The 14265-nt window shown below is 53.3% G+C and overlaps 1 protein-coding gene across 3 annotated transcripts in view; it reads right to left on the bottom strand.

Annotated features, from left to right (window-relative positions):
• The window catches only part of KLHL29 (kelch like family member 29), a 179782-nt gene that overhangs the window by 21969 nt on the left and 143548 nt on the right, over positions 1–14265 (bottom strand). For all 3 annotated transcript variants that reach the window (XM_023619440.2, XM_070235855.1, XM_070235856.1), the window contains one exon: positions 1240–1378. In XM_023619440.2, coding sequence (XP_023475208.1) covers positions 1240–1378 — 139 coding nt within the window. The remainder of the gene's footprint in view (positions 1–1239; positions 1379–14265) is intronic.

The raw sequence follows: 14265 nt of genomic DNA on the forward strand, positions 1-14265 counted from the left end.
CCAGAATTTGCCAAGAGTGGCAGCACAAAGACCTCTCTTGGCCTGAAGAAGCCACTGGACGTGCCCCTTCACCCCAGAGCTCATGCCCCTACCCCTGTGCTGGGACAGAGAGAACCCAGGCACCGGGGACGGGGGGCGCGAGCTGTCCATGAGACTGAAGTCACAAAGAGCCTGCCCCTTCCTGCACGGTTGGGGTCAGCGTGGCTGGGCGGGGCACGCACGCCGGGCAGCTCAGCTCTAAGTGAAAGGACACGACGGATTGGAAAGGAGATGCCAGCCAGGGTGCCATCCTGAAACAAAACACAGTCACTCTGGGGTTAGTTGGCAAGTCCAAACACAGCATTGGGAAGCAAGCAGAGGTCCTGTCCTCCCACTCTGAGCACAGTCCCGGCTCAGCGTCCGCCCCGGAAAGGCTGCAAGGCAAAATGAGCAGCGGCATTAATCTGCTGATGGTGAGAGAAACAGGAGCGTTACCCTGGGCCGGCCCCCTCGGCTGCTCTCCCTCACTAAGGAGCTAGAAGGTGGCCCCTGACTTCTTTGCAAGGGTATGAAGCAGACAAATTAAAAAATCAACATAATGGAAAAAAAAAAAAAAGATGCTCATGCACCATTAAGACTCATTCAGGGCGGAGGGCAGACGGGGTGGGGAGCAAAGGCTGAGAGAGACCGTGTTTAGGACACACCTGGTCTGTGCTCAGACAACGCTGGGTTAGGCTCAGTGTACAGGTCTCAAGACATGCAGTGTGAATGGGGCTTTGGCTACAAGTCTCTTCTCCCCGATTCAGGCTGGGGAAAAGTGTCCTCAAGGGGGATGTTCTGGTCGATGTGCTTTCCTGGCATTAAGTTCACCATCGACAGCAGTGACGATGGTGCTGGGGACCTCGTGCTGACCCCGTGGGCACAGTGTGCAATGGTCCCTTAAAGTGGAGTCTACAGTCCTCAATCTCAGGGAGGGCTTGTGAGCCACTGAGAACGCAGGATCCTTGGGGTGGGGTAGGGGTGTTGTCTACGGCTGGCAGAGGCCCCTGGTGACCAGCAAAGCTGTGTGGGGCGGGCTGGGGCTGTGGCTGCTCTGAGGCTGTGTGTGAGAGGGCACTTGCGGGAGGAGGAGGAGAGATGGCTACTGGCTCTGTGACAGGGAGTCACGCTTCAGGAACCTGCAAGAGAGGGGAGGAGAAAAGCGACACAAAAGCGTCCTACAAAGGAACAGACCCGACCACAGCTGGAAGGAAGGCAAACCTTTGAATCAGGTCCTTGAAATACAAGCTGCAGGAAGCTAGAACATTTTGGTGGACTTCAAACTCTCTGCCTTCAACAACAATTTTCAGGTCTGTAAACGCTTTCGCTCTGCGCTGCTGGTTCAATTCCTTCAACATTTCTGCAGAACAGAGAAGACAGACAGGGCCAGGTTCCCATTAAGAGTTTTTTTTTTTTAATTAAATTTTTTTTCAAGAAGTAGAGAAATAGGAAAATACTTGATACTGTTTCTTGGCAAGACTGGCTCAACACTGACAGTCAAAAGAAGTCACAAACAGTGCGTAACAAGCAGCAACTGGGAGGGGCTACACAACCAAAGGAATAACAACTTTCCAAAGCAAAAAAACAAATGCGATAAAAAAAATCAAACCCAGAAATCGAAAGGTTGGGGGGAAGAGATCCCCATACTGCCGATTGGAAACATAGAGAATACATTATCACAGACAACTAAAAACCATCATATAGCTACGGAACAAGTTCTCCAAATGCCAGTGAGTGCCGATGTATTGGATACCAAGTAAAGCATGGCATTGTGATGTAAGATGGGCTGGATATGGTCCAAAGGAATAAAAACCACAGAACCTGCAAAAACAGCGTCCCTTCTGTTAGACATTCACAGTCATGGCGTGGGGCGAGATTCTTGGGGAGGGGCCCTGAGAAAGGAGGGGTGGAGTGGAGCCTGGCAAGCACTTCCTCCATCTTACACATCGTCCTCCGTCCTCCGATGGTGGAAGCAAGCAAGGGAGGGATCTGTACCTCCTCACAGGCCTGGGTCATTCTCTCAAGACCCCCACCCTCACCTGGGGCATCAGCATGGGGGAGCCTGGCTTGCAACCCCAGCAGGTCCCAGGAAATGGCCTCTGGGGCCCTCCCACTCTAATGCATACCTACCTTGTGGCCTGGTGTCTTGGCCACCTGGGGCTGGCACAGAGCATGTCCCAGGCCTTTATGCTCTGAACCTGGGGATGTCAGAAGTTTCGTCAGACCCACCTCAAGGCTCAGAAGGGGGAAGGAGGAGAGCCTGCCAGTTACTCTGCTTAGTTTATACAAACTCTTTCATTTGCAAAAGTTAGGGCCTTCAGAGGACCAAGGCTCCCACCAGCCTCGCCCTGCCTGCCTGCCCCCTGGACTCCCTAGACAGAGCCTGCCCTTAGCATTGCTGGTAGCTGGACATCAGAGGCCCAGATCCTTGGACCAGATGACCTAGACGGTTGTTAGGCAGCGTTGTGTCCTTTAGCAGGTGAATGTGAGCGCCCCGCCCTCCAAGCCCCCCACCATCACCCCTGAGCCCTCTAGATCTATGTTGAACCCTGGCTAGTGTTCTAGAATTACCCTCCAGCGTGCGCTGCTCCAGCCTGGTCCTTCATCTCTGTCCACAAGAAGCCAGGATCGGCTGCCTGCCAAGCCGCCCTCCAGAGCCCAGCTCTGCCTCAGACACCTGGATGTTTGTGGACAAGCCCCTGCGCTCCCAGAGCCTCTGTTTCTACATTTGTAAACTGGCGATGGAGGCTCTTGTTCTAGTCCCAGAGTGTGATGACGATCAGACGCTCAGGCTCAGGGATGGGCAAGGGCTTGTGGGCTTTGAGGTCAGCCAGGCCCTTCTTTTCGAGGACACTCTGGGTTCCAGTTCTGGCTCTGGCTCCGCTGAAGACCAAGGAAGATGGTGAGAAGGGTGGTCCTGGAGAACACCCCACATCCGGGGACTGAGGTGTGCAGGCCTCCCTCTGGGAGCCACGGGCAATGCCGAATCACTGACCCCACTCAGCCCACATCAGGCTGAGCTGCGGTTGCAGCAGGGCACCTGCAGGACTGTGTGGGGGGTGCTGGCTGGGGCCTCCAGAAGGCCCCCCGCAGGTGCACTCAGAGCAAGGGAGACCAGCAGGGCACAAAGTGCCAGGTGGAAGGCCTAGAGGGCACGTGTGGGGCAGATGCAGAGAAACAAGGGCTGTGGGAGCCTGCTGGGGTGCGACGGGTGGGCAGGCGGAGCCAGATCTCAAGAGCTTTGTGAGGGAGCTCAGGCTTAATTCCGTGGGCACCAGGGAGCCCCCAGGGGTTCTGTGCAGGGGAGGGAAGAGGTGAGACTCGGATTTCAGACAAATCACTCTGGCCTCCACGTTAGAGGCAGGCCCAGCAGAGACCGGCTGAGGCCAGAGGCCACATGGGAGTCAGGAAAGCACCTGAGGAGAACTGGGCCCCAGAGGCGGACCTGAGGGAGAACCTGAACTCTGCCTCCTCTCAGCTGTGTGACCTTGGGAACGTTAATTGATGTCCCCAAAGCCCCGGCTTCCTCCTCTGTTGAAGGTTTAAACAAGCTAGCCCCCGGTAGGCTGTTAGCCGTGCCTGGCTCGTGGTGAGCCCTCAGCTGGTAGGAGGCTCGATGTTACTGTTGGTGGTGGTGACCGCTCCAGAATCCAAGTGAGAACTGACAGAGGCCTGAGCTACAACGGTCACAGGACAGAGAGACAAGCACTTAGGCTGTGGGTGCTCCGGCCCTCAGTGAGGGAGGGACCATGGAGCTGGAGGGAGGTGAGAGGACCACTGCTGGGTTTCTGGAGGGATGTCAGGAAGCGAGGGGATGATGAGTTTAGTTTTGGGGTTAGGGCTGGGGCCTGTGAGACACTCGGGGGCGAGGTGCAGGAGGGAGGTGGTGGGGACCTGCAGCATGAGCCCATGGCTGGGCGTGCACAGGACTCAGGGAGAGCCCGCAGGGTCGAGCTGGGTTAAGGCTGAACTGCTATGTCATACATCAGCTCCAAAAAGAGCCACCAGCTGAATTCATTCCCAAACCATGAGCCAGGGGGATGATGTCACCTTTTTGAGTAAAGTCGTGTGGGAGGAACAAGAGTTCTAGGCTGGAATTCCAAAGACCTGGGTCCTGGTTCTCCTTCCAGCTTTGCCACTAATTGGCCATGTGACCCTGGGCAAGCCGCCCAGCTCTCTGCGCTCAATTCCCTCTGCACCAAGGGCACCAGCTCTGTGGCCCCCTGGCTGTCACGCTGCAGCAGTGACGGATGCGGTCCCACATACATGCCTGCTGAGTTAACCACGCTCAGGGGGCCAGGGAAACACAGCAATGTACAAAATGCCACTCCTCTGGGCCCAAAGCATTCTGATTGTTTTGGAAGATTTTACTTCAACCAAGGTCCCAGCAATGATCATACCCCAGCCCTAGCCCCAGAGGCAATGCTTGCTGCCCTGGGAATTCTGGCTGGATCTGGGAGGTGCTTGGAGATCCAGGTCATCGTTGTAACTATAGGCGCTTTCTACTCTCACTTTCTGGAAATCTGGATTTACTAGCTGGGCAGGATTACTCAGTTTCAGAAGAATTTTTCAATTTATGAAAGTGATCACCAGGGGATTCCTTTTCACAGCAGGGCCCCAAGCGCATTCAAAGTATTGATCAGTCGGTGCATGCTTATGGCTGCCAGCTGAGTGCCCAGTCGGCGTGGCATTTCTGGAAATCATGACCCAGGATCTATGGCAGGAAGCCAGCACAAGCTGCCCTCCTGCCCACCCCCTGTCTTGGCAAAGGACAATCCCTTAATGTCTGAGGGGCTTGGAGGATGGTGGGTCCCTGGGGCAGTCTTCCAAGCAGCGGTGCAGGTGCCCAGGTTGCACACTCTGCAGGCCTCCAGGAAGAGCCTGGCCAGGCTGGGTCTCCATGTTGAACTCTGGCAGCACCTCAGCATAATGCAGAATTTGGCTGCTTTAGGCTTGTGGAGGAGGGGATGGCCTAGAGACCCTTTGGGCCTCTCCAGGGAGAGGTGCAGTGGGGCCTGGTGAATGACAGGTCTGCCAGCCTGAGCCTTGGCAGGGCTGGGCTCTGTCTGACCAAGTAGGAGCAAAGCCTTGCCCTCAGGGTCCCTCCCTGTTAGCTGGCATCAGGGAATTGTTTTCTGGTCTCTGAGCGGGATGCCCCACCTGTGCCTGTGTGATGCCGCACCCTTGCCTCACCCATACAAGTGGCTGCCCTGTGCCCTTGAGTTTGTCCCTCAGTGGGGAGCTCCCCTCTGCTGACACCTGGCAGAAAGCACTTGCCCACCCATTCACCAGGCCACCTGCCTGACTCCTCTCCAACCCTCCCTGCACCAAGTGCCACCCCTTTACCGCCTAGAATCTCCGCATCCTTTCCCTTCTGGCCTCATTCACGTGGGTGCCCCATCCTTCTTCACTTGAGTCACTGCGGCAGCCTCAGAGGATGTCTCCCTGTTTCTGGCTGTCCCCTTCCAAGCCACTCCAAGTGGCAACCCAGTCATCATTCCTGCTTAACTAAACCCTTCCAGGCTGATGCCCCTCTCCCCACTGCCCAGCTCCTCCACCCCCCAGTTGGGCCCTTCAGCCCCCATGGAAGCCTCACCACACCCCAGGCCAGTTCCCCTTCAAGCCTTCACTCACCTCTCTGCCCCTCTGCCCTCATCTTTCTGCCTCTCTTCTTCTGGCTAATTACCACTTTATCTTGCAATCCCAGTTAAGGTGTTATTTTTGTCCCAGGCCTCTTTGCCTCTTTCCCTTCTTCCTCCCGCATCCCCCATAGCATCCCGTGCTTACTTCTTTAGAGCACACTACGTGCTGTAATTATTTATTTACATGTATATCTCCTGCACTAGACTCTGTTTTATTCATATTTTTATCTTCAATACTTAGCACAGGACTGCCATGTAAATAGCCGATGTGTTAGATGGCAAAAATTCTTGGCAGCCCCTCTCATCAGGGGGAGGTCATCCCCCCCCACCCTTTAAAGCTTGACTGGCCTGTGACTTACGTTGAACCATAGAATGTGGTCAAAAGGACATAGTGTGAGTGTGAGTGTGAGCCACAGCCTCCGGAAGCTTCGCTTGCTTTTGCTCACTCTCTTGGGACCCTTGCCAGCACCACCATATGAACAAGCCTGGGCTGGTCTGTCAGTGGATGAGAGACCAGGAGGGCAGAGATGAGCCATCCAGATGAGCCATTTACACCAGCCAGCCCCCGCCAATATCAGCTGAGCCTGACCCAGATCAGTGGAGCCGAACCCAAATTGCAAACCAGAATCATAATCTAAATAAGTGGTTCTTGTTTTAAGCCACTAAACCTTAGAACTGCTTGTTATGTAGCAAGAGCCAACTGGTTTAGAAGGCATGAATAAATGATGGACTCAAGTGCTCAGAGAACTTTCTTTGTGTCAGTTTCTCCTGTGCTGGTTCCATTTGAAGTTAATTCTTTTTGTCTTTTAATTGTGGTAAAATTTACCATCTTAACCATTTTTAAGCGCTCAGTAGTGTTAAGCACATTTACAGTGTTGTGCAATCAATCTCCAGAACTCTTCATCTTGCGAAACTGAAACTCTATACCCATTAAACAACAACCTCCCATTCCTCTCTCCTCCCCCAGCTCCTGGCAACCACCCTTCTACTTTCTGCCTCTATGAATTTGATGACTCTAGGTATCATATAAGTGCGATCATACTATTTGTCTTTTTGTGGCTGGCTTATTTAACTTAGCGTGATGTCCTCAAGGTTCATCCATGTTGTAGCATGTGTCAGAATTTCCCTCCTTTTTAAGGCTGACTATTAGCCCATTGCATGTATGTACCCCATTTGGTTTATCCATTCCTTCGTCAATGGACACTTGGGTTGCTTCTGCTTTTTTGGCTGTTGTGAATAGTGCTGCAATGAGACTAACTGTTAACACCCACTTATGGACATCTTTAAATACCGCCTCAGACTCCATTGTATGCGTTCAGGGTAACCTGGCTTTGTGGACCCAGCAGCAAACGGCATCAGAGGGAAAGGGGACACTAGAGCGGACTGCCTGAGGCTGGAGGATTTGTTTAGAGGAGAGTGAGGCCACAAAACGAACCAAGACTGGAGATGAAGTTGCAGCCAAACTTCTGCATATTTTTCACCAAATGACACAAGTTATTTGTCAGAGACTAATGGGCTCGTTCCAGCTGGACTAGAAGGGCTGTCTGAGGAGGTAATAAAGAGGAAGCGATGTCAAATATTAAAAGGCAACGAATTTCAGTGGCTTTGCAGCAGAGAAGTCCATTAAATCAGAGCCCCGAGAAAGGTTGTGCAGCCAAATAATTTTTTTCAGAGCTCAAGTAGGAACCCAGCTAAGTGATAAATGCTCCCGATTCCATTGGTATTTATGACACATATTTGATAAAGGACCTGAAAAAATTATAAACTCAGAGCAGTTGTGAAATATACTGAGAAAGCCCAGCGAAGACTGTGTCATGCACGCCCAGAGGATAATTCATCTGAGAGCGGAGGAGCCCGACGTGTGTAGACACCGTGGGGACAAATGGTGGCTTTACATGAGCAGAGTGTCCTGCAGCTGCTATTCGGCTGGGCCACAGCAGTCAGGGAGCCCTCCAAGCAGATGGGCTCCCAAGGTGAATGCTGCCCTTCCTCCTCCTTCACTCCCTAACTACCCAGAGATACACATCTCTCCCCTTCTCCTTTTCCAAAAAAGAACTGGGCGCAGAATTGGCCTTGAGGGCCAGCTGGGCTCCAGCTTCCAGGTAAGACCGAGTCAAGCCACCTGTGGACCACACATCCAGCCTAAGTCGGGGGGGGCCTCTACTGGGAAGTCAGCCCAGCCCCAGCCCCACAGCCCCACGCCCAGGCAACAGGGTCCTGTAGACAAGGAAGTGTGAAAGACTCTGACCTCTTGTCTGACTTAGAGTTTTAGTGAGGAAACCTTCTGGTATGTTGTACAAATGGAAATTCCTGCCATTTATCTGAAAGGGAACAAAAGCCCTAAGAACAGCCATCACCTCTCATCAGCCTGCTTTTTCTAAGTTGTCCAACACTGAGTGGCAAGACCTATTTCTTAAGCTGTGAGAATTTGGCACCAAAGGGCTGTGCACTCGTGGGTGCTCAATATGCATTTGCTGAGCAGAACCACAGATTACCTTCCAGTCAGAACATTCTCATGCTCTCTAAGATGATATAAAAGTCATTTAAATTTTTCTTCCTAAAAAACTTTGAAACCCTCATAAAACAAACAGAGACATCCCCTTCTCTTCCCCTGGGTTTGTGCCCCTGTCTCTTCATTCCAAGGATTGATTAGAGGCAGCTGCCAGCCTGGGCCTGGGGACAGCATGCTTGCGAGACCTAGATCAAGCCACAGAATCACGATGCCTCCCCTGTGACCTTGAGTAAGGGCGCTTTCCTCATCTGGAGGCCCACTCAGTCAAGGAATGCCTGATCCCTTGTTCCCAACCCCCTCATCACTGGCTCTCAGAGGCTTCTCTGATCTGTTCTTACATTTGTTCATAGCTTCCTCTTCTATTCATGTCTCCATATGCCCCTCAACCCTCTCTCTAAGTCATGCCCGTTATGTCTTGTTCCTTTACTTTGGTTGTTTCTCATTCTGCCTCTTTGGCCAAGTCTTTCCACACTTGTTTCTTAGGGTCCCATCCATCCCTTAGGCCTCAGCTTAACTCCATCCTATAAGAATTCTTACTGAGGCCCCCTGGTCACAGACCTCTCCTGTGGTCCCAGGAGACTTTCTTGGTGCTTCAATCGCAGCAGAGATCCCTGGTTGCCTAATTCCAGAGGAATGTCTGTCAGTCTGTCTCCTTTCCAGGCTGTGATCTCCTGGAGGGATTGTTTCTCTGGCCCCTTGTGCTGCTGGCACCGTGTTTTGCACAAAAATTCCTTTCTGATTGGAATTCAGGGTGGGTTATAGACCAGAGGCACACATGTTCTCGGTGGTAAAAATAGCTTCCCCAAAACATGGTCCAACAGAACTATTTGAAATGTCATTGTTGTGGAATCAGAGAGGAAAAATGCAAAAATCAAGCCCCCTCTAGCTTCAGGAGACATCAGTATTAATAACAACGGTAATGATCCCACAATTTGTATGGCAATCTATGGCTGCTAAAGCATGGTTATGTTCGCTGTCCACGTCCTCCTTGGGGAGGGATTTATCTATTCTATTCAGCTCCAATGCCTTGGAAGAGCCCTGAATGGCCCTCCTGGGAAAGACTGACCACCCTAACAGCTCTACTGAGCAGCCTGGAGCCCTCCGGGCAACTCTACAGAACAGGCGCCTTCACATGCAGTGGCCAGAGAGAGGCAGCCTCTCAACTCTCCAGGTTCCCAGATGCCCGAATGGTAAGTTCTGCCCCTACACAAGCAGGTAACGGGTCACCTCCATTGACAACTCTTGTCTTGTGGCCTCAGAGTAGACATCAAAGGGAATGGCCTTTTGTTTGTGGAGAGATGGGGGAGGGCAGAGGGCAGAGTGTTAGGACCCCAGCACCAGTCCAAGGAGCCTGGCCAGAGCTGGGCTCTGAAGACTTGGGGGGAGAATCCACTTCCAGGTTCATTCTGGTTACAAGTGGCAGAATTAAGTTCCATGCACTTGTAGGACTGAAGTCACAGGGTGGTCACTGTTGAGGTTGAGGCAGACCCTTGGCTGAGTAGGGGAGGCTACTGGGCAAGCCTTGAGGCTGCAGCTGAAGAGAAGTGCCCTGGTTAGGTGGACATGAGCAGTTTCTAGTCCTTTCTGCCCCCAGTAAAGAAGCTTCCACCTGGCTCCTTCCCCTGATTCAAGGATGGAGGCTGAGGGGGTGATGGGAATGCTCAGAGCAGGAGAGGATGAAGATGTCGTGGGGGGTCAGAGCTAGAAACTTTGGGAGAAGGCCATAGCTTAGGAAAGCTGAGTGAGAAATGAGGTCAAGACCAATGTGCAGAGAGCTCTGCAGAGAGCTGGACTCTAGGGGGACATGCTGGAGTCGGAGAGGGCCAATGTGCAATGAATTAATCATCCAGGTGAGTCAAGTCAGAACCCTGAAGAGCTCTGTTGGGACCAGATGCCTGAAGATGGGGTTCACAGGGGCCAAGTGGGAAGTCAAAGCAGATGGGCTGGGAGCAGCCAGGGGATCAGGGGTTTTGTAGAGAAGGTGGCTCTACAGAGCCTCTGTGAGGCGGAAGCCCCCTCCAGGGGCTAGAACTTGGCACCAGTGAGGCAGATGCCCTGAGGGGCCTTGGTCCTCAGGATGGGGGGGAGAGGGAGGATGAGACTGGTGTCTGGCACCAAGGAAGGAGTTCAATCTGATGTCTGAGGTGAGGGTAGGGAGCTCGCTCCTCCCTCTGTGCTCTCATAATGCTCTGTGCCTCTGTGAAACTGTGTTCTGCCTATAGCATATTTAGGGACACTGCTTCTTTTCCATTGGAGTGTAGAAAAGGTGGGGGTGGTTCTTGGCTAGAGGGACTAGAGTCAAGAGCCCACGACAGATTGTTGGGGCCAAGTGAGTGAGCCACGTTCAGCACCTTGGAGAGCTCTGAGCGCCCATGGGTCAGGGCAGAAAGCAGAGAGGGCTCTAGAGAGGTTAGGGGGTGCCCTGGAGCAGGTGACTGAGCCCACAGCTGAATGAGGCTGAGGCGTGGACATCCTCTTTCAGAGGCAGACTCTGGGAACTTCAGACATTAGTGTCTGGTGGCCTACTTGTTTATTCATTAAACAGATGTTTGCCTCCTGTGTGAGGGGCACTGGGTGGGGTCCCCGGGACATATGTGAATGGACGTGTTTGCAGACCTGGGGAGCCCACATCTTAACAGGGGACACACTAAATAACTGTGACGTCGAGTGAGAAGAGTTTTGGTGGGGCAAGCATCGGGCAGGACGCGCAGAGGAGGGACCGCCAGCTCTCGGTGGAGCACAGGGAGACTTCTGTGGGCTGTGGTGGGGGGATGGATAAGGAAACACTGGAAAGATAAGCAGGAGCTCACCAGCTGGGCCGAGGGGCAAAGTGTGAACCACATGGATATGTATGTGTGTGTGTGAGTGTGGAGTGTGTGTAAGTTTGTGGGCACAAACATACGGCATGTGTGAGCGTGTGATGTGTGTATGAGAACGGATGAATGCATGTATGTATGTGTACAAACATATGTGTGTGTAGGTGTGTATTTGAGCATGTGGTGTGAGAGCACCATATTGGCCATATTGGATGTGAAAGAAATAAACCCACCCGTGGTCTTTATCTCTCAGGAGACTGGGGGCCCATGGTGGATTTTATAAGAGAGGGTGAGAGAGTCAGATTTGTCTTTTACACTCAAAAAGGCTGCTCAGAATCAACCTTGAGCAGTGTCACCCCGCATATACAGGCTGATCCCCCTCACACTACACTTCTTCACACACCATCAGGCACTCCCTTCTTCTAGACTGCCCCTCTGCTATTCCAACCCATTCGGATGCCCCTCCTCTGAATTTCCCAGGTACACAGTCAACCAGCCCATTTGTCAGGTGCCTTCAAGGTGTAGGGCACTGGGCTGAGAGCTGGGGTGGGGGTGGGAGCTGCAGAGGAGAGGGGGCAATAGATGAGCAAGACAGTCCCCTCCCCAAGGGATGGTGCAGTCCAGTGGGGACACAAGGTGCCCACAGTGAGAAACTGGACAAGAGCTACATAAACAGCCAGCGGTGGTGTTAAAGGCCTTCTAAGGAGGGAGAGATGGGTGGCCAGGGAGGGAGGGGCTGGGGTGGGATGACCAGGAAATGCAAGGGGTGCAGGGGAACGGCTAGCTATATCATCAGTGGAGAACCCAATGCACGTGAGCAGGGGTATTAGTCTTAATATACTAGCTCATAGCCTCATATACACTTACTGAGGACCTACTATGTGCCAGGCCATGGACTATGAATATGAAACCAGTTTCCATCTTCAAGGAGCTCACAGTCAGATGGGGAGGGAGACGCCGCAGTGGACATAAGTCAGTTTGGTTGCTTGGCATTGGAATCCCCTTTCTATTGGCAAGAACTCCAAGATGGATAGGGAACTGGGCCCTGTCACTGTGGGAGTGGAGCAGAGGTGGCTTGCTGGCAGTTGGCCTGTAGCCTTGAGACCTGGGCTCGGCTGGTCTGATGCTCGTGTCCTGGACTTTGAAGTTCCAGGGAGGGGTGCAGGGCCAGCTGGCAATGACTACGGTGGCTACAGTGAACTGGCTGATTGCTTAGTGGCACTTGAGCACCCGGGGGAGACAATGCCAGTGTAGGGTCCCAAGCAGACTGTCCTGTGGCGGATCTGCCTGCGCTGCCTCTGTTCCTGCTCCAATTTCCAGCCCAATTCTCAGCCTCAGATAAATACCTGTTCTGCTTGCCTCTGTCTGCGGTTGGCATCCCAGGACCCTGAGTGGTAGAGACACACGAATGCATCTGTGTTACACTGTGTTATATGCAGCGTGGTAAAAACTACTCGCAGCAAGCCTGCCCAGGGTGCTGGGGAGCATGGAGTGCAGGTGGATGAGGGAAGGCCCCTGGGGCTGGGGGACTTGGCTTGGTCTTGGGAGGTGACTTGTTAAAGTAGACAGGAGGGCATTTTTGTTAGCGGTGTGCCTGTGCACAGGCCTGGAGTCACGCATTAGACCACTGCAGGGGCAGGGGGCAGTGGAGTAGGGCTGGAGTGAGGGGGTGGGGGTGGCAGGACTGAGGCTGGAGTGTAGGCAAGGGTCCCCATGACATGCATGATAAGCTGTGTTAGGAACCTATAGATTGCAACCTGGGAGGAAAATATAGAAAAGTCACCCAGGTTGCCTGGGGTACAGAGGGGTGGGACAGATGGAGGGCAAATGTCTGGAGACAGTGAGACCCTGCCCCTAGGGGCTGCCGCTGTTAGGCAGGTAAGTGGTGAGGACAAGGCCTGGCCTAGAGCCTGGAGGATGGTGGAAGGGGCTCTGAGCTCTGATAGGGAAGCTGAACCACAGGACTTCGAGAGTCCACGTAGGGCTGGGGGTGAGTGGAGGATTTTCTGAGCACCATCCCAGACTTCGGTGACCTAGCGTCACCCACCTCTGGGCTGGGCCTGGGGCATGGCATTCAGAAACCAGGCGTGGTTGCTGCCTCTCTTCTCTTCAGCATCGCTGGATGTGCTCCTCAAACAGATGGAGCCTTGCCTCTTAGGCTGTGAGTACAGGGCCCTCCTGTGATGAGGGGCCACCAGCCTGCACTCTGTCCTTGGCTCTGCTACCATTCCATAGTTTTCTATTTTACCATTCGTTAGTTTAGGGGCAAGACGTCCGATTTCCAAACACACATGAGAACCTATAGCTGGTCCCTGCCAGAGAATTTGAATAAAGATGTAGGCTGAGTGGAGCAGTACTGTGCGTGCCCCCAGATAGGCATAAACTCTAGACATCTTCACCCGGAAGACAGAGCTCTCCACTAAGGCTGATGGGGAGCTGACGGCGGCCACCACACCCTCCAACACAGCCCAGCCCCCAGGCGGCAAAGACAGGGCTGCAAATACAGAGCCTGAAAATGCACCATCATGCACATCTGGTTTCTTCATCTGGGACCAAAGCAGGGCGTGCTCACAAGCCCCCATTCCTGGCCTGCGGGCAGCTCGGGGCAGGGGAGGCCCATAGGGAACCCTGCTTCCCTCCTTCGCTGCCCTGGATTCCAGAGGGGCTGGGCTGTTCAGGCTCGACTGGCCACCATGATCATTCCCTGTCCTCTTTCCACCCAGAGGCCCTGGCTGACCTGCCTCCCACCCTGGGTCCTGAGAAGCCTGGTGAGACAGCTGTGTGGCTATGAGAAGGGGCTGGCTGGGGAAGAGGCCAAGTGAGGGGTCCCAGGGCTCTGTACCCAACCCTGCAGACCCAAGAGGAGGGCGTGCTTTGGAAATAGAAGAGCAAAGACCCAGATAGGAAATGATATTTCAAATAAGAGACGAAGAGCCCAACAAGCAGACACAACCCCAAAGCCTAAATTCTCCTGTGTGGGGGAGGAGGTGGGGACAGGCAGGAGAGAGATACAAGGAGGGGGAAACATGGCCCCCTCCCTCCCACCTGCTTTAGCAAAAGCCAGTATTTCCCAAGAATTCTGATAGCCACGGTGCCAGCAAATAAATCAATAGTTTTAAAGGATTTGCAAGAATTAGTGAACCGGAGCTGGGAGTACAATCGGTTCAGTTACCCAGGTAAAGAGAGAAATGATTCGGAAACCCCAGACACCAGGGGCTAATGGCAGCTCAGAGCAGCACGAACCACATCACAGGAGAAGAGAACGTGCAGCCCGAGA

This window comes from Equus caballus, chromosome 15, assembly GCF_041296265.1.
Source record: "Equus caballus isolate H_3958 breed thoroughbred chromosome 15, TB-T2T, whole genome shotgun sequence".
Taxonomy (NCBI): domain Eukaryota; kingdom Metazoa; phylum Chordata; class Mammalia; order Perissodactyla; family Equidae; genus Equus; species Equus caballus.